This window comes from Alosa sapidissima, chromosome 23 (assembly GCF_018492685.1).
Source record: "Alosa sapidissima isolate fAloSap1 chromosome 23, fAloSap1.pri, whole genome shotgun sequence".
NCBI classification, from domain to species: Eukaryota; Metazoa; Chordata; class Actinopteri; order Clupeiformes; family Clupeidae; genus Alosa; species Alosa sapidissima.
Window position 1 is genome coordinate 25,844,464 of NC_055979.1, and position 23,665 is coordinate 25,868,128.

General features: G+C 43.7%; 1 protein-coding gene across 13 annotated transcripts in view; it reads right to left on the reverse strand.

The window, feature by feature from the left end:
* Positions 1-4,698: 4,698 nt before the first annotated feature.
* Positions 4,699-23,665, reverse strand: part of lrrfip1b (leucine rich repeat (in FLII) interacting protein 1b) — a 35,811-nt gene continuing 16,844 nt past the window's right edge. For 4 of the 13 annotated variants that reach the window (XM_042081166.1, XM_042081164.1, XM_042081161.1 and 1 more), the window contains 12 exons: positions 23,570-23,620; positions 22,038-22,082; positions 20,194-20,259; positions 19,425-19,502; positions 19,029-19,064; positions 18,585-18,710; positions 17,889-18,059; positions 17,558-17,650; positions 16,857-16,949; positions 15,728-15,820; positions 15,298-15,421; positions 10,981-14,811 (listed from right to left, as the gene is read on the reverse strand). In XM_042081166.1, the coding sequence (XP_041937100.1) occupies positions 11,741-14,811; positions 15,298-15,421; positions 15,728-15,820; positions 16,857-16,949; positions 17,558-17,650; positions 17,889-18,059; positions 18,585-18,710; positions 19,029-19,064; positions 19,425-19,502; positions 20,194-20,259; positions 22,038-22,082; positions 23,570-23,620 (4,047 nt within the window). In that variant the 3' untranslated portion in view covers positions 10,981-11,740. Of the gene's footprint in view, positions 6,327-8,243; positions 8,349-8,632; positions 8,713-9,182; positions 9,301-10,278; positions 10,329-10,980; positions 14,812-15,297; positions 15,422-15,727; positions 16,073-16,856; positions 16,950-17,557; positions 17,651-17,888; positions 18,060-18,584; positions 18,711-19,028; positions 19,065-19,424; positions 19,503-20,193; positions 20,260-22,037; positions 22,083-22,692; positions 22,762-23,569; positions 23,621-23,665 lie in introns of those variants that run through there. The other 9 variants (XM_042081171.1, XM_042081169.1, XM_042081168.1 and 6 more) reach the window with 7 other exon arrangements.

A 23,665-nucleotide genomic window follows, 5' to 3' on the forward strand; every position in this document is an offset into this window, starting at 1 on the left:
CCAAATACAATGTAGCCTACAGGTGTACCTTTCATCAGTCCAGTTGCAATGGATGGACTGTGATGAACTGCCCTACTTGTGATTGTTTAGATATTTTAAAGGTTTTATAACAATGCTACACATTTTTTGGCAAGTGCTACAAATCTATTCACCTTTGCAGCGCAATGTAGGCTACTTTGTGTGCGGCCTGCAAACACACATTCCAAACAAGCATACACAAAAGTTTCAAGAGTGGGGGATGGAGTAGAAGATAGAGACAAATTCATTAATATGATTTATTTTCGCGGAACGGATGTACAGGACTGAGCGGCGGTCATATTTTGTACCGCTATGCAGTACATCTAGTTTACAAACTTATCCATAGCCATATATATTAGCCATAACATCCATAGCCATAAATTATAATGTTACTGTTTCTGCACTACAATGGTACTGTTACCACACTGCACATAGTTGTACATACTGTACATATCTGTTTATATGGTAAATACTAAATGTCTAACTGTCTGTCTATGCACCAACTACTTTGTATATCACATTGCACTGCTTTTTTGCACTTCTGGTTAGACACAAAGTGCATTTCGTTGTCTCTGTACTTGGACTCTGCACAATGACAATAAAGTTGAATCTAATCTAATCTAATCACCTGCATTCGCCACTCTGTCTCCCATTTTCCCATTGTCTGGATGACTCGGTCCTCTTTTATGGAGTTTACCCAGTTTCATTATGTACTGCCACCTGCTGTCTGTAGCACTTTTGTTTTCAGTCTAAGTGTATCTAAGCAATTTTAGCAAGGTGGACTGGGAACATACAAAATTACATGCACCAGTTGTGCATGTACTGTCACCAGCATGACAGTAACCTCTGTCTCACTGAGCCTGTGAAGACACTCCCAGATTCTTTACTGATTGCATTGAACGGGGCTGATCTCAGCCGTTTTTAAAATGTTTCTTAATTCCTCTTTATTTGATTTCTTCATTGGGGCTGGAACCTTTCTGTGAACTGTGAATAACACATGCTGGCCTTTTTGTCTTGTATTAATGAACTGTTACACTTACTTATGCCAAAAACCAATGTCTGTTTTTTAACGATCAGAAACAAACCTACAAACTTGCACTTTTCAATGTTTATGGAACTTTTCTAACAGATATTGAACCCAGTTACACCATTTCCTTTACTTATGCCAAACCAATGGCTGTTCATCAGACTTTATTTTTGATGGCACTGAACTTAAATATGAAAACATGAAAATGTTTATGGAATTTTTCTGTCAACTGAACTACATTTAACTCATTACAACTTGTATCAAACCAGTTTTTGTCTATGCTGTCAAACATTATGGATTATGTTCCCAGTTTTGATCTGGGATGTCATCACTTTATATGATATACAGTATCAGAATATTCTATTACTGTTAAGCCACTATGAATATTAAAATACACACAACCATGTTTCCTGTATCAGCTCTTCTACTCTGAGTCAATTTACTCAGGTTTGTCACTCAACCACGTAGCCTACTTGGAATAGCCTACCCCTCAGGTGTCTGAATGGCTGATCTCACACTCGATCAGTAGGAAAAATGTGGGCAGGGGAAGTGGTTGAGCACTGCTCTTCCATGCCCACATCCACAGCTGAAGTGCCCTTGAGCAAGGCACCTAACCCCCTCACTGCTCCCTGAGCGCTGCTGTAGCAGGTAGCTCACTGCTCGGGGTTAGTGTGTGCTTCACTGTGTGTTCACTGTGTGCTGTGTGTGTTTCGCTAATTAGTGTGTTTCACTAATTCACAGATTTAGATAAATGCAGAGACCAAATTTCCCTCACAGGATCAAAATATATACTTATACAGAAAGGTTCCATAAACATTTAAATGAGATCAGCCATTCAGACACCTGAGGGGTAGGCTATTCCAAGTAGGCTACGTGGTTATGGGTGCAGAGAGACCTGTAACGCCTCCCGGAGGGGAGTGGGGTGAACAGTCTGTGGTTGGGGTGAGAACAGTCTTTGATGATGCTGCGCGCCTTACGCAAGCATCGCTTGCCCTGGATGGCCTCGATGGAGGGGAGTGAGGAACCGGTGATGCGTTGGGCAGTTTTCACACCCTCTGCAGTGCTTTCCGGTCATGGGCAGAGCAGTTGCCATACCAAAAAGGTGATGAAGGTGGAGCTCATAAATCAAATATTCAGTCACATTGTAGCAGATGCTCTGCAGTACTGCAATGTAGAGCTGCACCTTCCTCAGTTCCAGGGGTGTGAGGAGACCCTTCAGCTCATTTGTGGTAGTCCTTGAGCAAGGCAGTTGTTCTGGGGAAATTTAAAATAAATAAATGAATAAAAAGGGATTTGAGATGCATCTTATTTTTGTTAGGGTGAATTACATGTGAATAATACAGTGTTGGGCAAGCTACTTTTGAATTGTAGTGAGCGAAACTATCAGTTAGCCATGAATAAAACTTCACTACACATAACTACCACCCCAGTCAAATGTAGCAAGCTTAGTAACACAAACACAGCAGTAGGCTAGTTCACTACATAGGAAGCTACTTTAAATTGTGCTAATTTCACATGACAAAAGTGTAGCTTGTTTGGCCAAGCTACTCATATAAAGAAGTTAAGTTATTAAAAAGTTACTTTATTCAGGAAATAGTGAAGCTACCACCAACACACTTATTACTAGCTAAGCTACAAGTACTGTAGCAATTGCCCGATAATACAGTATAGGCTACAGTCTGTGCCACTTGTGTAAAATTCGCCGGCCAATGTTAGTGCCTCGCCTTATATTTAACACATTGAACAAGAAAGGCTGAATATTGAGAATTGCTCAAGGGATATCACCGGGCGCCCTCTCTAATCTTATTGAGTTACCCCTTGGCAACAAGAAACAGCAAAAAAAAAAACTTTAACCCACAAAACCAGGTTCACCTAAATTATGGCATTTGGCTGCCAGACTACATGGTCCCGTTTAGAAAGATAACACTAGTGAAAAATTAGTGAGAGCATTGGGAGAATGCGCTGCAACACACACACACATACACACATACAGACACAAACACACACACACATACATACACAGAATTGGGAGATTGAGCTGCTACTGGATTTAGCTCATCATCTTATTCATGTGTTACTGACTAGATGTACACTACCATTCAAAAGTTTGGAGTCACTTTGAAATGTACTTGTTTTCATCATTAATGTTGTAAATGACTGTTGAAGAAAGGAATGGTTGATCTTTAATGCAATATCTACATAAGTATACAGATGCCCATTATCAGCAACCATTCATTCAATGTTCCAAAGGCACATTCTGTTTACTAATCTGATATTATTTTAAAAGGCTAACTGAGAAAACATTGGAGAACCCGTTTGCAATTATCTAAGCACATAATGTAATCTAAAAACTGCTGCCCTGATTTAAAAAAACCAACAACAATGCAATTGATCTCAGCTGGTATTCCTTCCTACTGTAACTATCACCGTCCCGTTTGCTGTGACATCCTAGTGTGATAAGCTCTTTTATGAGCCGCATGGAAGCTGGGAAAGTGGGGCAAAAGGGAGTTTGCTGTCAGTTTTATTGGACCTGTCTGCTCTCACTGATCTAATCAACAGGATACAGCTTTACACAATAAAAGGTTTTGCCTGCAAAACCTCTACTTCTACTTCACTGTTTCTATCTACGTTTATATATGTTATCTATGTTTATATCTACATGGGTCAGCTTTACAAGACCTACAATAAAATACATGTGAACTCACACGTGACTGTTTTTACCTTAAGCAAGCAGGTCAAGTTTTTGTTAAGCAGGTCAAGTTTTTATGTCAACAACCAGGAAACTGCTTATGGAACTAATGCTCAACTGTAATCAAGAAACTTTTTATTATATACTTATATAACTGGTATACTTGTAGTAACGGTATCCATTAAATCAGTTCCAAAGTAGCGTTTCGACAGACCAGAGCATAGCAACATTGTGACTGAAAATCTTTGAATGGGAGACAAGGTTGGCTAAGTTGGATGTATCATATATAAACAGTAAATAATGAGAGGCTTTCGCAATGTTAAGCTCTAGAGAGGGCACATGTAACAAGCATCTCTCCTATAGTGAGATCTTGTTGCTACACACCAATGCTGATGAATTTTAAAACGAAATTGTCTACTGTCTTTTTTTTTCCAAAGTATATTCTCACAAAAGATGAAACAATAAATGATGTTAAACTGCCAGTATGCATGAAGTATGTCCCCACACTTGTTTAGTGCCTGTACTGTAATCATTCTGTGCTTCAGATAGTCATACTGCCCCCTATTGGCCATTGTCTGGAATCGTCATATATGTCTTTTGACCAGTGTACACAAAGACATTCTTGGACAACACTGTAGTTCACTGTAGTGATTAAACATAATGAGACATAATAGAAAACAACAGTTAGGTAGTTAAAGTACAGAGTACATTGAACGCACTTTTTGACTTGTAATCATACTGTTTCAGGTCATACTAATGGCTGATACAGCGGGAGATCACAGAGAAAAGATAAGCAGTTAGGTTGTTAAAGAACAGAGTACATTGAACGCACTTGTGACTTGTTGTAATCATACTGTTTCAGGTCAGAAAAGATAACAGCGAGCTTGTCTTTGCATGAATGTAATTTAATTTGTGTTATTTCATGACACAACCTGTGCATGTTCTCAGAGTACAACCTCAGCATTTCAGTGTGTACAGCACGTTAGGCGCTTTAGGCATTCAGAAGAGCGCCATAGACTCGTGGAACGTCTCTCGGCCAATCAGAAACAAATAAATAGTTCCATAGAACCCCATTGTTGTATAACATTGTTTATTCAAAGCTTAACAGTGTCTCTGCATGGCTGTGAATGATGTTGTTATGCAAAGGGAACCAGGAGGAGTGAAGCAGCACAATCCTACCACCCAGCTTTAGTTGCTTGCACTGAGGCACACTAAGGAAACATCTTCATAAAGAGAATGCCATCAAACCCTTGATGTGTCAGTTGACAAAAATAAATGTAGGCTGAGAACCTCAAGCCACAACACAGCAACAGATCCATTCAACAGAGTGGAGTATTATTGCAATGCATGATGGACCATTTGATTACATTTGACTAATGTTAGTCTTTCCCTTTCCTTAGAAATGCGTCTGAAAGACTTAACGAGAGCACCGTGACATGTGTTTATGAGTTTAGTCTTTACGTGATGTAAGGGTGTTTTTAAGAGGATGGAGGATGGAGTTTGGCAATCCTGTGCCATCCGGTTTGATGATGATAAAATGAAAATAAAAAATAAAAAAAACACAGGTTGCTTGCAGAGATATAATGAAAAGAGTAGTTGTGTGAGACCAGACTTAAGTGCTAGAACACCAGCAAGGTTGTGTCTCCCAGCCAGGCCACAGGTCCCTTTTTGTACACAGTGACAGTCCTCTCCCATCTAGTGGCCTGCCTTCAGAGACAACCTATCTTGGTAGCAAAAAGTATGCAAACATGCAGTGCTTATTGGGGTACCTCCCCCACGACTGACAGATGACCAGACCATGTTCTTGTCCTGGCAACAGATGTCCCATTTCAAAGCTGCTATGAGGTGGTCATATCAGAGGTCTTGTAGATATGCTCAGTTGTAGAGAGGCTATATATTGGCTCCCCTATGAAGGGTGTGGTTTCATGTTGCCTTATTTGTCTCCAGGGTCATTTTCAGAGGGAAGAACCCATTTGATTTCGTATCGGCTGTGGATCAAGAGGGGATGGATCCAGGATTGTTTTTTTTTTTCCCTTGATGTAACATTGCGACAGGGAGCTTGGCCTTTGCGGAGGTCTGCACTCTCCTAGTGTCCTTACAGCTCATCTTTCACATCAAACACGGATCCCATCGACTGATGGCCATGCGCCTCTGCAGGAATATGATAATATGTGCATCTCTGGGGTAAATACCTCCTGTCAAACATGGCACCTAAGATACCAATAACCAACCTCCCACACAGCACCAAGACTTGATGATATGGGACGTGTCTCTTGTGGATTATGAATCTTTGAGTCTTTTTTTTCCAAAAGCGCGATTGATTGAATGAGTCTGCGTATAAGTTCTCTTGCACTGTTACTGCGTTGCCCGGGCTCAGTGAGAGGCGTGCTGTGAGCTTGTCTACCTTCTCAGCACTCATGTGCTAGAACTGAGTCAAAGGGTCCACTGGCTCAAGGTCGGAGCCCAGGCAGAGAGCAAGCATCATTGCTGGGCAAGCAGGGCACTCCGGTTGGCCTTCATCTTCTCCAGGCGTTTGGACAGGTGATTGTTGCTGGCCTCCAGCTCATCGATGCGGTCCAGTGCTGACCGCAGCTACAGAACAAGAGAAAAGACGGTGAGGTGAGCTGTGTTATAAGTTGAGCTCATAGATAGATAGATAGATAGATAGATAGATAGATAGATTCATCATCCCAAGGGACATTTTAGCTGTGCTATAGCATGAGCTGTGCTATAGGGTGAGCTGTGCTATAGGGTGAGGTGTGTTATAGGGTGAGCTGTGTTATAGGGTCAGCTGTGTTATAGGGTGAGGTGTGCTATAGGGTGAGCTGTGGGCAGTGTTTTTCAACCACTGTGCCGGGGCACACTAGTGTGCCGTGAGAGATCATCAGGTGTGCCGCAGAAAATTACCCAAATGTCACTCACTGGTCCAGAAAAGCAACTGTTGCATCAAATAATTTATAACCACATATAATCTCATTGATTGTATGATTGCACTATTTGTGGTATGCAGGCATTGTACAACGGGGGCCCCATATCCAGTATTCACAGAATCATCACATATCCAGTTCATAACAACAATTAAATTAGATATAGTCAACTACAAATGAAACAGAGGGCGCTTGTTTTATTGAGCAGGTCTTGCATAGAAGCCATAATACAAGGATACAAGGAAGTTTATTGTCACATGCATATAGTTACTGGAAGTAAGAAATGCAGTGAAATTATGTCTGGTGTCAGCCTATTTGTGCAAAGTGTGGGGGGGGGGGGGGGATAAAAAGTGCAGTAGAAGAGGGGTTTAGTAGATTAAGTGGCAAGGGCTGCATAAGAAAGGTGAGGGAGGATTGGAATTGGGAATTGGGGCACCAACAAGGAGCACCCAAGAGCAACAGGGGCAAGGAAAAACTCCCTTACCAAGGAAGAAACCTTGGGCAGATCCACGGCTCAAGGGGCTAACCCAACTGCCAGGGGTCTTGGGTGTGTGTGTTGGGGGGATGACAGGGGAGATGGGATAGTGTGCTGTGTATGTGGGGAGAGGGCAGTGTGCAATATGTGTGTTGGAGAAGCTTCCTCATGAGACAATGTGCTGTGTATTGGGGGGAGGGGGGGAGACAGTGTGCTGTAAGTATGTTGGGGATGTGTGTTGGAGAAGCTGCCTGATGAAATAATGTGCTGTGTATGTAGGGGAGAGGGGGGGGGGGGGGGGGGGGGGGGCAGTGTACTGCAAGTAATAATAAGTAATAAGGCCATATCTGTGTATTATTTGAAATTTTAGGCTATGGTATGTTTATTTTTTCTAGGATGTTAGTGTGCTGTGGGACATTTTAAGTGTCAAAAGTGTGCCGTGGCACAAAAAAGGTTGAAAAACACTGCTATAGGGTGAGCTGCGTTATAGGGTGCGGTGTGTTTGTGTTATAGGGTGAGCTTAGTTATAGGTGAGAAGGGATGGTTGGGTTTGGCTTATTGGCAGCAGGCCCTCATGTATTAACACCTTGGGTCATTTTGACCATTTAAAAATAAATAAAATTACTTTGTTTTAATAAAAAACAGTCCTGCTGGTTGAATATAGAGTTTAAAATCTAAGGGTCAAAATGACTGCTTTGGCAGTCCTAGTAGTTATAAAATGATTAGCGCCTCAAGTGTTAACAAGGCACAGGTGGAGTCTGATGTATAGGTTTCTAATGTTACCTCTAGTGTTAACAAGGCACAGGTGGAGTCTGATGTGTAGGTTTCTAACGTTACCTCTAGTGTTGACAAGGCACAGGTGGAGTCTGATGTTTGGGTGTCTAACGTTACCTCTAGTGTTAACAAGACACAGGTGGAGTCTGATGTGTGGGTGTCTAACGTTACCTCTAGTGTTAACAAGACACAGGTGGAGTCTGATGTGTGGGTGTCTAACGTTACCTCTAGTGTTAACAAGACACAGGTGGAGTCTGATGTGTGGGTGTCTAACGTTACCTCTAGTGTTAACAAGACACAGGTGGAGTCTGATGTGTGGGTGTCTAACGTTACCTCTCTCTGCAGCCTTCTCTTCTCCACCTTCAGCTCGTCCTCCACCTTCTCTGCGTTCTCAGACGCAGACTTATAACGGGTCACCTGGCCCTCGAGCCGTATGATCTACACAAGAAACACGAGAGCGCTTTGATCAACTAAACAGTCTCTACCATTTACACTGCATTGCCTTTGAAATACCTTATCAAAGAAGAGTATATTATTAAAACACACTAGAAATATGAACATAGAAAACAGAAAACACATTCATCCACATTGTATTGAGTATAGGAGCACTACAGTGCAGTTACACCCATTCAAACTCTAACAGTCATTAATTGTCATCCATCCCCATGACTGATTCCATTTCTCATAGTAAACCTGATGAGAGAGAGAGGACTAAACCTCACATTTTGCTCAAGGGCTGTGACCTCCTGCTCTGACTTGACCAGCTTGAATTTGAGGTCACTGATTTGTCGGTTAGCATCTCCTGTGGGATAAAAAACAGAGCAGAGCAGCGTGATTTCCATGTGTCCATGAACTGAAGCTGATGTTGACCGCATGCAAATGAAGTCTTGCATACATCTCTGAGGCGCTTTCATGCCTGTTTTGTTTTTGGATCACAGGCTGATTCCAATTTTCCATTTTGTCCTTGGGGTTGTTTCGTGTTCACATTTAGAGTGGAATAAAACTCCTAAACAAAACTCTATGTGCAATTTAAACTACTCTCACATTACGTACCACTCTAGACTTCAACTGGAAATTGGCCGAGACCACCTCCTCTGGGTAGTCTCGGTCCATTTGCTGTGTTTGTCTGAAACCGAATGGAATTGCTGTTTTGACACATATCCAAACAAACCAATCTTTTGGGGGGAAAAGCTCTACATTTCGATTCAACTGCTCCTAAACAAGCCAGATGTGAAAGCACCCTAATACGACACCAGATGTCTTGTCTCTTACTCTGCAGGTCAAGGATGTGTGGGTCCATGCCATTCTGCAGAAGGTCCTCATCTGTGCCCGTTCCATCATCGGTGCCGTTCCTCTGAGTCTGATCCACCTGCGCTTTCAGTTTCCTCACCTGCAGAGGCACATTCACCCATCAAGACAGTTTAGCACTTAAAGGGGCTGTAATATCAATGATGGTCCCTTTAAATTAGGGACCCTGCTGTGTCAATGTACTTCCTCTAGGGGGCGTTGAGGCTCTGGAGATTATAAATGCCTTGAGACAGGTTGTTATTGATAAACAAATGCAATTTAACAAAAATGCAATCAGCCCAGTATGGTCTAAAAGTGCCTCACTAATACAGAATGTTACAAAGACATACAATATTTGACTCTCTATATGTTAATTTTTTGTGAAGCATTGTCACCACAACAAAAACCTGAGCCCACATCTTTATTAACATCTTCACATCTATACACAAACATCTATATGGAGAGAACTTTAAAATCCACTTGAAAGGGAAACAGCCAAGACGCCAACCTGAAGAACAAGGTAATGCACTAACAGCACAAACAGTCCATTTTAATACCTTTCCTTCAAACTTACAACCTACAAAGGTAAAAAAATACTTCAATTTTTCCGCGGAAACCCTCTCCATAGTAGCATAGACGTATAGTGATTTTTGAGCCTATTTACTTTGACGTTGCGAAGTTGCCCCTAAAGGCTGTGCTGTATCCTATAGACCCTTTCAAGAGAGTTCCATTCTCAGCATCATAGTTGGCCCCACAAGGCTTCCTTTTTAACATTCCATATGTTATCTTAATGCAGAGGAAGTAGATTGGGGCCCAAATAGAGCGTTCAAGCATTGTTTTTGTTTTTATTGTTGAAAGGGTCTATATGCAATTCTGTTGTAAATGCTTATTATTTATGCATTATTCTTATTCTTATTCAAAGCTGCACTGATTGAGGTTGTTTTGGTGACAAACGGAAAATTTACATTTATTATCATCCACAAATAGAACCCAGGTTGTTGTAAGGCCGACGTTTCCCTTTATGTTCACAGTAAGAATAAATACAAAGTCAGCTTGTTACATAATATAGTGTTAAACTTACCTGGTCCACTAAATTCTCTCTTTCTTCGACTAGCTTTCTTAGTCGAATCTCTGCAATAGATAGATGAAATCATTTCCATGCTCATTTCAATTCCATGCATTCTACAATAATCTCAACAAAACTTGGGCATGACGCTGTTTTAATGACAAATGTTTAATGTCATGTAAAGCACCGTAAAAAGTGCACTATATTTATTATTTTCATCTTGATGGTTTAAAAGAGTATGATAGTATACAACATATTGACAGTTCAGAGGCCTGATTACATGGGCTGAGGAACCCATTGAAGCATGCTAGATATCCATGTTTAAATGGCTTTAGTGTTCTCACAATCACAGAGCAACAGGCTGTGGACAGCTGAACTGTTCTCAGACGGGTCAGGTGCCAAGACAGAGACCAGCTCATGGTATAGCTAATGGTATAACCAGGGATGTAGTGGAGGCTAAACGCAAATAAAAAACACAGTTTACCCACCTCTGAAATTTCAGAAATAGAGTTTATCCACCACTTATTAGAGTTTATCCACCTCTCAAATAAATTTATTCACCAGTTGCAACTTTTAACATTCAAAAATCACACATTCACAATATGTACACTCATCAACACTCTAGGAACCATTTAATACCACTGGTATTGTTATAAACATTGGATAATAACCCCCGCCATCATCAAACATGTTCTGTATGCCTTTTTTGTAAAAATCTGATACCGCCTGGCGCAGTCCACCTCACCGAGATCACAGAATTCGTAGTTTACCCACCTCTTATTTTAACACTACATCCCTGGGTATAGCTCATGAAGATTTATGTAAACTAATAACAAAAATTGGAAATGGCAGAAGCATTCAAAAATATACATGTAGGCCTAATAGATGTAACAGTGAGACAGAGATTTTGAATGCCAGTGTTTTATATCTCAATGTTTTTATATGGCACATGACACAAATAAGTCATGTAACATGATCAATAGTGTGATCAATATCCAGAAAATAAGCACACATATGTTTGTCAAGATTGTACTTTATTTAGTTTGTCTCTGCATATCACTGAGACAGCACTTTGTTTGAGATATCACATGTATCCAATCAAATGCTATGAACATAGTCAATATGGAATCATAATTTTTTTTTATTCAGAAAGGTCATACAGATTCAAACATTTTATGGGATAGAAATGTATCCACAAATGTGATTAAGGCATGTTTCTGTCAGCGTCCTCTGAGACAGTATGAATTGTTAAATCCTGTCTGTTTTTAAATAAAATGTACATTCCTGAGTCTGTATGTTTTTAAATAAAATGTACATTCCATCAGCACACACACACACCGGTACACAGCAGGATCATGTAGCAAGAGTGAAGATAAACCAAGACTAAAACCAAGACTAAGAGCTGCACTGTTTCACATATCATCTGCATTTACACTGTAAATCTGATTAGGAGGGATTAAGGGACTAGAGTATGAGACTATGACAAGCGGCAGTCTCCTTTCCGTTTGACCCCTTTCCGTTTGATCTTGAACTTTTTCTTCTTGAATGCTTTTCCAGTGAAACCATCCTTGATAATCTCTTCTACAGGCTCTACAGGGATAGCGACAGCTGAACCTGTAAGATCCTGTGCTTGGTCAAATTCAAAGTCCAGTTGAGTAGCCAGCACACAACTCTGTAGAAATTTCAAATCGTCCTGACTGTCCTCCAGTGCTTCGGCCCCTCTCACAATGGGGATCTCTTCCTCTGTGCTTTCTGTCTGGATAGAGGCAGTCGTCATCTCCTCCTCTGCCGTCTCCTCTGCACCTCCTCCTCTCCTAATGGTTACTTCAATGTGGGGTGAGGAGGTGGCGTCAGTCGACTCGCCTGCACAGAGAACAGAGCCAGACCCCTGGACAGAGGTAGTCTCCTCAGAGGTAGTCTCATCCACACTGTCCTCTCTCCCAGCAGCTACCTGGATGTGTGTTTGGGTGGAGGCGTCAGTCGACTCTTTTTCACAGCTAGAAGGGCCAGGCCTCTGACCGGGTGAAGGAACGGGCTTCTCTGCAACTTTGTTAAATTCCTCAGCTTTGTCCTCTGAGGATAAGCTCACAGGTGCTGACTGTGAATCAGCTCGATCATCTCCGCTGTCAGAGGTTGAACGTTCCTCTGTGTCAGCGAACTTGGACGTCACCTCGGGAAACGCAGATACCTCTCCCGTGGCGGCCCCGCTCTCATTCTGTGGTCGGCTCATGCTGTTGGCCGCGGAGGAGGGCTCTGCAGCTGCAGCGATGATTTCATTCTCTGCAGGAGCGTCTTCAGTGAGAGATTTATCTGCGTGCGGTGACCCCGCCGGCTCTCCCAGGTGTGCTAGCTCAGCTCCATCCTCTATTCCCCCGAGTGGTGCATCTGCACGGAGTTCTGTCTCAGCACTCTCACTGTTTTCTTCATGATGACTGTGTTTGCAACTCCCCTCTCCAGGGATTACTACAGAGGCCATTTCTGCCTCAGGCATGTCATTTATTGTATCTTCACTGATAGTTCCTGTTGCAGCGTCTATGTCAGTAAGTTGGGCATCAAAGGAGATTTCAGAGATAACCTCAGCACGTACAGGAGTCTCAGTCTTTGAGACAATCACATGTTCTGTTTTTCTGTTGTCCTCTTGGCTGCTCTCTACCTGCTCTATCAATACATTCATATGAGTGATGTCATGCAACTTTTCCTGTTTGAGAGCGATATCCATAGTAACCTCACCTGAGGTTCCACAGGGTCCTGTAGCCTTGGTGATTCCTGTCATAGTATGCTCCTCTGATGATGCATCCAGTCCAGATGGGATTTGTAGAGAGATGATGTCGACTGCTTTAGAAGTCAGAGTTTCTTCATCACACTCCACTAACTCTACATTGGCACCAGAGGTCTCTGATTGGTCTCTAACACTCTTCAGTGTGTCTTCACAGGCATCAGAGGTCTCTGATTGGTCTGTAACAGTCTTCAATGTGTCTTCACAGGCATCAGAGGTCTCTGATTGGTCTGTAACAGTCTTCAATGTGTCTTCACAGGCATCAGAGGTCTCTGATTGGTCTCTAACACTCTTCAGTGTGTCTTCACAGGCATCAGAGGTCTCTGATTGGTCTGTAACAGTCTTCAGTGTGTCTTCACAGGCATCAGAGGTCTCTGATTGGTCTGTAACAGTCTTCAGTGTGTCTTCATTGGCACCAGAGGTCTCTAATTGGTCTGTAACAGTCTTCAGTGTGTTTTCAGTTTCAGTCAGACGGGCTGACACATCACCTTCTGCCTGCCACTCTGTACTGTTTTCACTCAAAGACACAATTTTAGATTCTCCAAGTGTCTCCACATCTGCACTACTGGAGTTATTAACGACGTCTAGAGCTGTATTCTCAGAGATGAGATGAGACTGTGACTGATCCTCTTCTGGTACTTTTTCATGGATGATGCAATGTTGCTGTAACTTGGCTTCATCCAGGGCTTCTAAAGCATCTTCTTCATTATTCATGCCGCTATCAGCATCTGCATCTGCCTGTGCCACTGCATCAGTATGGACTTCCACAGCGCTGGTTTCAGACACAGGGCCCTCTGTTATGTCATCTAACTGGGGATTTATTCTGCCCTCACTTGGATATGGTGAGTTTTCATCTTCTGATATGGTCACCCTGCTGTCCTCAGGAGGACTCCCAACCTCATTAATGGATTCCATAAAGCCCTCTGCAGGCTCCACTTTGAGAGTGTCAGTAGCCTGACTATCTGAAAGCAGAGTATCTTCCTCACAAACTACCTCATGTTCAGGGCTGTGGGCTTCAGACGAGTAATTTGTGGAGACTTCAGTTACGATCTCACAGTTTTTGAGATCTGAACTCTCACCTGTCTGATCTTGTATGTATTTACTAACAGCTGACAGGCCAGATTCACTCACTGGATCAGAACCTACCTCTATTCCAGGGTCTATGTATTCACTCTTCTCTTCCTTCGGGGGTTCTATGAGTTCATCTGTGGAATTTAACTGACTATCAGAAGTAGAAGACTCTACAGGTGTGTGTGTTGATTGTCTATCATTCTCAGTAACCGTGGCATCACTGACACAAGCAAAGCTTTCCCCTCTCTCCTCATTCGTCCTTTCAGGTTCAGATGTGTCTGTGTCAGGTTTGAGGTACTGAGAGTCTGTATGAGTGCTGATTCCTTCGTTATCATCAACATCTTCTGAGCCATATTCCACACGCATGTCTTCACCATCTTTTAGAATCACAGATGCACTCTCTACTTCAGCAGGATCTTGAACTTGATGGCTCTTTGTTTCTTGACAAGGAGGTGTTGCCATCTTTTGTGTGTCCTCCTCTTCTTCTCCAGCTTCTTCAGGGGTCTTCTCAGGCAGGAGGGCAGTCTGGTTGAATTGAGAAGATGAGGACTCTGCTACGCGGGCCTCCTCTGATACTCCTGCTTCTATTTGAGGAGTCTGGTGGTCATCTAAGCAGCCATCCTCCTCCTGTGTTATCTCAGGAATGATATCCAGATATATGCAAACTTGCCTAGAGTGATCCATGGAGTATGGACCTCTTCCTGAAAAACCATTAACAGAGCTTTGAAGAAACCAGGGTAACATATGACATTCATTTTTGATTGGCTTGTTTGAAAAGTCAGTGCATCACTCCATAGGTAAAATACATCTTGATCCTTTGATATCCAAAGATTAGGGAAAAACAATGTTTTCAAACATTTGAATGTGAAAAAAGTATGATTCGTAAAAGATAAAAGGTCTTCACCAATTCACATTGCAATAAAAGGGCATTCGTTGATGTTAGTAGTTGTGCATGTTGAATTACCTGAGGTACGTAACTACGTTGATTCCAGTGACGGAAGTTGGAACACGATAGAGTAAGTAATTAGTAAAGTAAAGTAAAGTAAAGTAAGTAAAGAATAAGTAATTTGACAATAAGAAAATAAGGGATTTGGTGAAATAAATGCTTTTGAGAAATTAAAAAAATGGTTATGTACAGAGAAAGTGCGATTAGAGAGATTAAATGGTACATCGGATCATGATCTCACCTAGTATGCTGTCGCTGTCCTGGGCCAGCTGGGAGGCAGACTCTGAGGTGACATGCCCGTCAATCACACTCTCTCCCGCGTCACCATTGGTTGTTGGCTCAGATGTGAGCGTTATCCCGTGTTTCTAAAGGGAGATGTGAAAAGGACTTAGTGAACACAGCACACAAATCTTCCACATGACACATACAATTCTTATATGACTCCTCTCCTTACAGCAGCTGGAAAAAGAGTGGTTGGTGTTTTTCTTTTCTGAGAAAAAGGTTAAAAATAATGAAAGGAAGCATATAAAAGTTTTGAATGCATTGATCTCATTTTGCACTGCATTCAACAGCAGTGGTGTGTGCACTGCGTCCATGCTGGCATGACCTGAGATGACCTCGTTTAGTGACCCCGTGTCTCTCTCCCTGACTCTTCTGAGCTGGGTGAGTACCTTCAGAGCATCCTGGAGCCTGAGCACCTGGTCCCTGAAGGCATTGCGCTCATCCCGCATCGAGTCTGAGTACTCCTTCTGCCTCTCTAAGGCCTGCGCCATACGGCATCATCGCCATCCCCAGAGAGGAAGGGAGGACAGGGGCACAGAGAGGAAAATGAGACAGAAAGAAGAAAAAAAGATGCACAAGGAAATGCAGGGAGAAGAATAAAAAGTGAAGAGGTTAGAAAGTTCCAGAAATGTTAATAACGCAGAAGTGAAGGTTAAGATAAAGACTTTTAGAGGTTTATTTCAGACTGCGTACCCCGATCTTTTTAAGATAAAGACTTTTAGAGGTTTATTTCAGACTGCGTACCCCGATCTTTTTAAGATAAAGACTTTTAGAGGATTATTTCCAAATGCGTACCCCTATCTTTTTAAGATACAGACTTTTAGAGGTTTATTTCAGACTGCGTACCCAGACTTTTAGAGGTTTATTTCAGACTGCGTACCCCTATCTTTTTAAGATAAAGACTTTTAGAGGTTTATTTCAAAATGCGTACCCCTATCTTTTTAAGATATAGACTTTTAGAGGTTTATTTCGGACTGCGTACCCCGATCTTTTTAAGATACAGACTTTTAGAGGTTTATTTCAGTACAGACTTTTAGAGGTTTATTTCAGACTGCGTACCCCTATCTTTTTAAGATACAGACTTTTAGAGGTTTATTTCAGACTGCGTACCCCGATCTTTTTAAGATAAAGACTTTTAGAGGTTTATTTCAGACTGCGTACCCCGATCTTTTTAAGATACAGACTTTTAGAGGTTTATTTCAGACTGCGTACCCCGATCTTTTTAAAATACAGACTTTTAGAGGTTTATTTCAAAATGCGTACCCCTATCTTTTTAAGATATAGACTTTTAGAGGTTTATTTCAGACTGCGTACCCCTATCTTTTTAAGATACAGATTTTTAGAGGTTTATTTCAGACTGCGTACCCCGATCTTTTTAAGATAAAGACTTTTAGAGGTTTATTTCAAAATGCGTACCCCTATCTTTTTAAGATATAGACTTTTAGAGGTTTATTTCGGACTGCGTACCCCGATCTTTTTAAGATACAGACTTTTAGAGGTTTATTTCAGACTGCGTACCCCGATCTTTTTCTCCTTCCACTCCAGAGTCTCCTGGAGGTCAGAGATCTCTCTAACATAGTTGTGCTGCTTCAGGCGCAACTGCTGGGCCTCCTAGACACCACAGAGGAAGGCAACAAGAGGAAGAGAGAGAGAGGAGGAGGAGGAGGAGGAAGAGAGAGAGAGGAGGAGGAGGAGGAAGTCATGTGAAAGAAAAACAAAGAGGGAAATTCAACATGCAGAGAAACAGAAAAAAAGAACTGATAAAATGGCTTTCTGTCAAAATAAATAGAATAGAATTCACATGCATCTCTGTGACAGACAATGTGCTTGCTGATGAATCCCAGAAATGTTCAATATAGTACCCAGTTGTTGTGTACAGCTCTGGAGTTGAGTGCTGAGTGACATTTGAATGAGTTGACAGGCATATTCAAAAATAAGAGACCGCTGCAAATTTGAATATGACCTTAAACTCATTCACATGTCACTCAGCAACCAAAGGATGACATCAGAAAAATGTGCAGTGGTCTCTGCATTTTTTCCAGAGCTGTATATGTAGCTGTACTGGTACACTGTGTGTGTGTGTGTGTGTGTGTGTGTGTGTGTGTGTGTGTGTGTGTGTGTGTGTGTGTGTGTGTGTGTGTGTGTGTGTGTGTGTGCGTGCGTGCGTGTGCGTGCGTGTGTGTGTGCGCGTGTGTGTGTGTGTGTGTGTGAGCACTCACCACCAGCAACTCCTCACTCTGTTTCAGAGATTCTTTCATCTCCGTGAACTGGACCTTCAGAACCGCATGTGCATGGCGCTCTCGCTCGTAATCCTGCCAGATAAACACAGAACACACATTTAACACCCTGAAAAGGGTCACATTTAACACCCTGAAAAGGGTCACATTTAACACTGATTAGTAGTCAATTATGTGTATAACAATTCGCCAACATCATTTCCACATCATTTCTGTCAAACTGAAAAAAATAAAGATTACCGGTACTCATCAGATTACACAATGATAAGAGCTGACTCCTAACACCCACACACACACACACACACACACACACCTTGGCCTTTTCCTCGTACTCCCGTCTCATTTCACACATCTGTTCTTCCAGCTCCATGAGTGTGTCCCTCAGCGTGTCCACCTGGTACATCAGGTTGGACTTCTCGTTGTCCAGCTGTGCGTTGGACACCATGGCCCGCCGGTACTTTTCCTCCACCTCTGTAAGGGAGTCCTGCGGACCACAAACACATATCCACAGGTTTTAACTGTTATCTAAGGACTCCTCTGCATTGTAGGTCTAGCTTGAATGTTACTCCTCATTTGTGTACTGTAAGTCGCTATGGATAAAAGTGTCTGCTACATGAATAAATATAAATTAAATGTAACCTTTTAACCTTAGAACATAACTTTCTCACAAATAAAAATTTCACCTTTCACACGTACATATTAAGTTTCTTGGTGTTATATCCCCAATGTTGTCTTCAAGGCAGCGCTCCCTGAAAGGCACTAGGGTTAGGCATGGGTTAAGCTTAGAGTTAGGGCTAGGGCTAGGTTTAGGATAAGGTGCCTTTAAGTCGACGTTGGCAGCGCTGCCTGGAAGACAACGTTGGGGGCTTAAAACACCATCAAGCACATATTAATGTACATGTCAGACTATCATACACACACACATATATATATATATATATATATATATATATATATATATATATATATATATATTCATGTACTTGTCAGACTATCATGCTTGTTATACCTTCATTTCCCTTATGGAGGCTTCTGTATCAGCAGAAATGGAGGTGTCGCAGCTTCCCCTCCGCGAGGAACCTCCACCTAGAGAGGCTAAAGTGGCAGCCGATAGGGTGGAGGCTGTTCTAGAACCCTAAGGGAAAATAACCAATCAGAGTCAAGGACCACTCATCTCCACCCCCGCACAGATCATCCAGAAAATGAAAAAATGAGCACCACTATTTGGGTTGATTTTTTTTTACAATGGATAATAAGGCATTCCACTGAGCACCAAACCAAACCGGGGTTAAACATAATTTAAACATAAAGTTTTGATCAATGTGACAGAGTTCCAATGAAACACAGCAGACCTATAGAGCGGTCAGCATTTGAGAATGAGACATGGGTGAAAAAGGATCTTTTTCAAAGGTCAAAAGTGACAAAACTGAAGATGAAGGACGAAGAGTCTCACTTTGTCAAAAAAGTCTCTGTCCATCCGCTCCTCCACCTGTAAATAGGGAATTGAAGTTTATTGAGCTGACCAATGCACATCATATTTCTTCTACATTCATGCTAAATAACCTCTGTAGTGCTGTAGACGTCCACCAGATGGCGCAAGAGAATACAGGACTGGGCGAGCGCCAGCAAGAAGCTTTGGCAGACAGCGCAGCGACCCAAAATTGAGCTACTGAAGCCATAACATTGGATCAGCTCACCAGCAGCATCAGCTTTTTTGTGGATTTATCTTTTTTATTATTATTATTGGTTCTTATGTTGACTCACTGACATCACTAAAATAACAGGCAGGGAGAGAGAGGGAGAGATGAGGGCTGTGGGTTAGAATTAGTGACTGAAGGGGAGAGCTCACCACGGGGCTGGCTCGGGCAGAACTGGCTCTGGATGAGGCCCTGGAGCTGGAGCCCAGAAAACCACTATACTCTGATGGCTGGCCAACACACACACACACACACACACACACACACACACACACACAGAGAGAGAGAGAGACAAAGAGAGAGAGGGAGAGAAGGAGAGAAAGGAGGAGAGAAATGGAAAATTGAAGAAAAAGAGACATTATAAAAGGTGTTATTTGGTTAAGTGGAATAGTCATAGAGAAATTATAGTTGGTAAACAAGAAGAAAAAACAGATGTACAGTAACTGTGCAATAACATGCAAACTCTCAGTCACACACACAGACACACACACACACACACAGACACACACACACACACTCATACCGTTCACAGCTTCAACCACATACAGTATACCATGTCCAAACTGACAAATATATAATTTTCCTTGAAAATATCGTTATAAGTTAATGATAGTGATGAGAACACAGACACTGATTCTGAAACAAGGTTCCCTCCAGATTAAAGGTTTAGTTAATGACTTGTTACATGAATGTATAAATGTGACAGGAGCAGAGGATGCACAGATGAGGGGGTACTAGCGAAGGGAAAAGAGATCAGTCTGGATGCTACAGGGTACCACAGAGCCAGGCAGACTAGCACAGGCCCCTGAGGGAAGAGAGAGTGAGTGGAGTGATGGAGGGGTGGAGGGGTGGAGGGATGGAGGGGTGGAGGGAGGGCATGGTGAAGGAGAGCAGGAAGGAGGAAGCAGAAAGGAAGCTTACAACACGGCAGCTGGAGCCGCTAAACCGGCGGCCGCTTGTGAACAGACTCTCCTCATACACTGAGCCCTGCAGATAGAAAAGAGCCATGCACACACACACATTACAGGATACACACACACACGCTAGCGCACACACACACTGAGCCCTGCAGATAGAAAAGAGCCATGCACACACACACATTACAGGATACACACACACACGCTAGCGCACACACACACTGAGCCCTGCAGATAGAAAAGAGCCATGCACACACACACATTACAGGATACACACACACACTGAGCTCTGCAGATAGACAAGAGGCCATACACACCCATATTACACAATACACACTAGCGCACACACTTACTAGCGCACACAGACTAGCATGCGCAAAGAGGCGCACACAAACACATACACAGCACAGCAGCATATTCCCAAAATGCTAAGACAACACAGGAGCACACACACACACACACACACAGACACATGCGCAAGTGCACTACCATACCAAATGGGGGGTTTGCCAAAGCACATTCACATTGAGATGAGAGGCCCATTAGCAAGTCCAGTAATGGGCTTTGATCCTTTGGAAAATGCTCTCATACATCACAGAATGATCCTCACATGACAAGACAGCTTTGAGAGGTGTGTGTGTGTGTGTGTGTGTGTGTGTGCAGTATAGTACTGTACAGTACAGTACAGTATGTGAGCATAAATGGACAGAGAACCCCCCCCCCCCACACACACACACACACACACACTCAATCAGTATGACCATGCCAAACCAAAATGCCTTAATGCTAAAAGACAACCTGCCCCTATGGTAACACTGTTTATAACACACACACACACACACACACACACACACACAACACACACACACACACACACACACACACACACACACACACACACAACACACACACACACACACACACACACACACACACACAACACACACACACACACACACACACACACACACACAACACACACCCACCCACACACACACACACACACACACACAAACACTCTCTCTCTCACACACACACACACACACACAACACACACACACACACACACACACACACATACCCACACACCCACACACACACACACACACACACAACACACACACACAACATGCATACATACATACAGTACATACATATATACATCCATACAAACACATGCTGATTCTATTGGGGTCTTTGCACTTGTAACATGCATGGGATGCAGACAGGGAAGCAGTTAAGGTGGGGGGGGAGAGAAGGGGAGAGGAGAAGAGGGGGGGGGAGAGGAGAGGAGGAGGAGAGGGGGGGAGAGGAGAAGAAAGGAGAGGAGAGGAAAGGAGAGGAGAGGAGGAGGAGAGGAGAGGAGAGGAGAGGAGAGGAGAAGAGGGGGAGGGAGAGGAGAAGAAAGGAGAGGAGAGGAGAGGAGAGGAGAAGAGGGGGGGGGAGGAGAAGAGGGGGGGGAGAGGAGAGGAAAGGATAAGAGAGGAGAGGAGGGGGAGGAGAGGAGAGGAGAGGAGAGGAGGAGGAGAGGAGAGGGAGGAGGAGGAGGAGGAGAGAGAGGAGGGAGAGGAGAAGAGGGGGGGGAGAGGAGAGGAAAGGAGAGGAGAGGAGGAGGAGAGGAGGGGGAGGAGAGGAGAGGAAAGGATAAGAGAGGAGAAGAGGGGGGGAGAGGAGAGGAAAGGAGAGGAGAGGAGGAGGAGGAGGAGGGAGGAGAGGAGAGGAGGGAGAGGAGAAGAGAGGGGGAGGAGAGGAGAGGAAAGGATAAGAGAGGAGGAGGGAGGAGAAAGGAAAGGATAAGAGAGGAGAGAGGGGAGGAGAGGAGGCGGGTGGCGACTCATCCGAACAGACCCTCTGGCTTCGTGAGCGAGTGGCCTCACTACAGAGCGTGGAGGGCTGGGGACAGGGGAGAGAGGACAGCATGAGGGAACATCCCACTACAGCACAAGAGCTCCTGTTGCCTCTGGCTTCAGGAGTCTGTGTGTGTGTGTGCGTGTTTGTGATAGTGTGTGTGTGAGAGTGTGAATGTATGTGTGTGTGTGAGGGTGCATGTGTGTGAGTGTGCATGTGTGTGTGCGTGTGCATGTGCGTTTGAATGCGTGCGTGCACGTGTGTGTGTGTGTGTGTGTGTGTGTGTGTGTGTGTGTGTGTGTGTGTGTGTGCGTGCGTGGTGTGTGTGTGTGCATGTGTGTGTTGTGGAGGGGGGGGGGGGGGGGGGGGTACGGGTGTGTGGGAGAGGGAGGTGGCACTAGCACTAGAGAGAGAGAGAAGAGGTGCAGGTCAACAGATCAGAGGCGGGACAGAGGGAGCAGAGGGCCAATAGGCTGCGGATCAGGGGCAGGACAGAGGGAGCAGAGGGCCAATAGGCTGCGGATCAGGGGCAGGACAGAGGGAGCAGAGGGCCAATAGGCTGCGGATCAGGGGCAGGACAGAGGGAGCAGAGGGCCAATAGGCTGCGGATCAGGGGCAGGACAGAGGGAGCAGAGGGCCAATAGGAAGCACAAACCCGGCTGTGGAATCTGCAGGAAGGCAGACTGTTGGTGCTGCCGCACAATTCTGAGGACATGAAATTCCCCTGAAGGCCAGAAGAGAGAGAGAGAGAGAGAGAGAGAGAGAGAGAGAGAGAGAGAGAGAGAGTGAGAGAGAGAGAGAGAGAGAGAGAGAGAGAGAGAGAGAGAGAGAGTGAGTGCAAGTGAGAGGGGGGTTTGGAAAGATGGTTGGAAAGAAAGAAAGTAATCCCTGCAGCTAGTAGATGCAGTAAGTGGGTATTTTTTTCACTCCGGACGCTGCCAGGGTAAATATACGAACCCCCAAAAGAGGCATTTTTAGTTTTGAGATTTTGCAGAATGCTCCAGCTGACAAAAAGACTTATGTGTGAGGGAGGTGGAAAAGCTCTGAAGTGGAGGAGGAGGGGGGGGGGGAGGGCACTCCAGGCCTGCAGGTGCTGTCAAAACACCAGCGCTAAACGGCCACACCAGATGTGCCTCTGCTCACAGGCCAGGCCAGCCATACTGTCCTTGAGGAAGATGTGGATACATAATCATTTTGATCCCCCTCTAGTTACAAATCCCTTTTTAATACTTCGAGTTTTGAAAGAAGAAAAGTCTTAAACAGACTCATAAAGTTGTACTGAAACAGCTAGCCACACTGTCCATGAGAAATAAAAGGATAAAAATTGATTTCGATCCTCCTCTAGTTAAAGATCCCTAAAATAAACGTTGAACTTGCCATCCGAGGAGAAGGAAAGTCTTAACTTAGATGGAGATGAGTGGCGGAGGACGAAGGGAGTGTCGCACTGGTCACTATTTCCGACCAGCTCAGAAGTGTCTGCCCAAGTCTGAGCAGAGACTGGGAGAGGAACTGGCATGAAGAGTTATACTCACCCTTAGGCTGCCACGACTGCCCACTGACATCCGCTCCTCATCGTCTGATATCTAAGATGGAGAGACAGAGAAGACAGAGGAAGAGAGAGAGAGAGA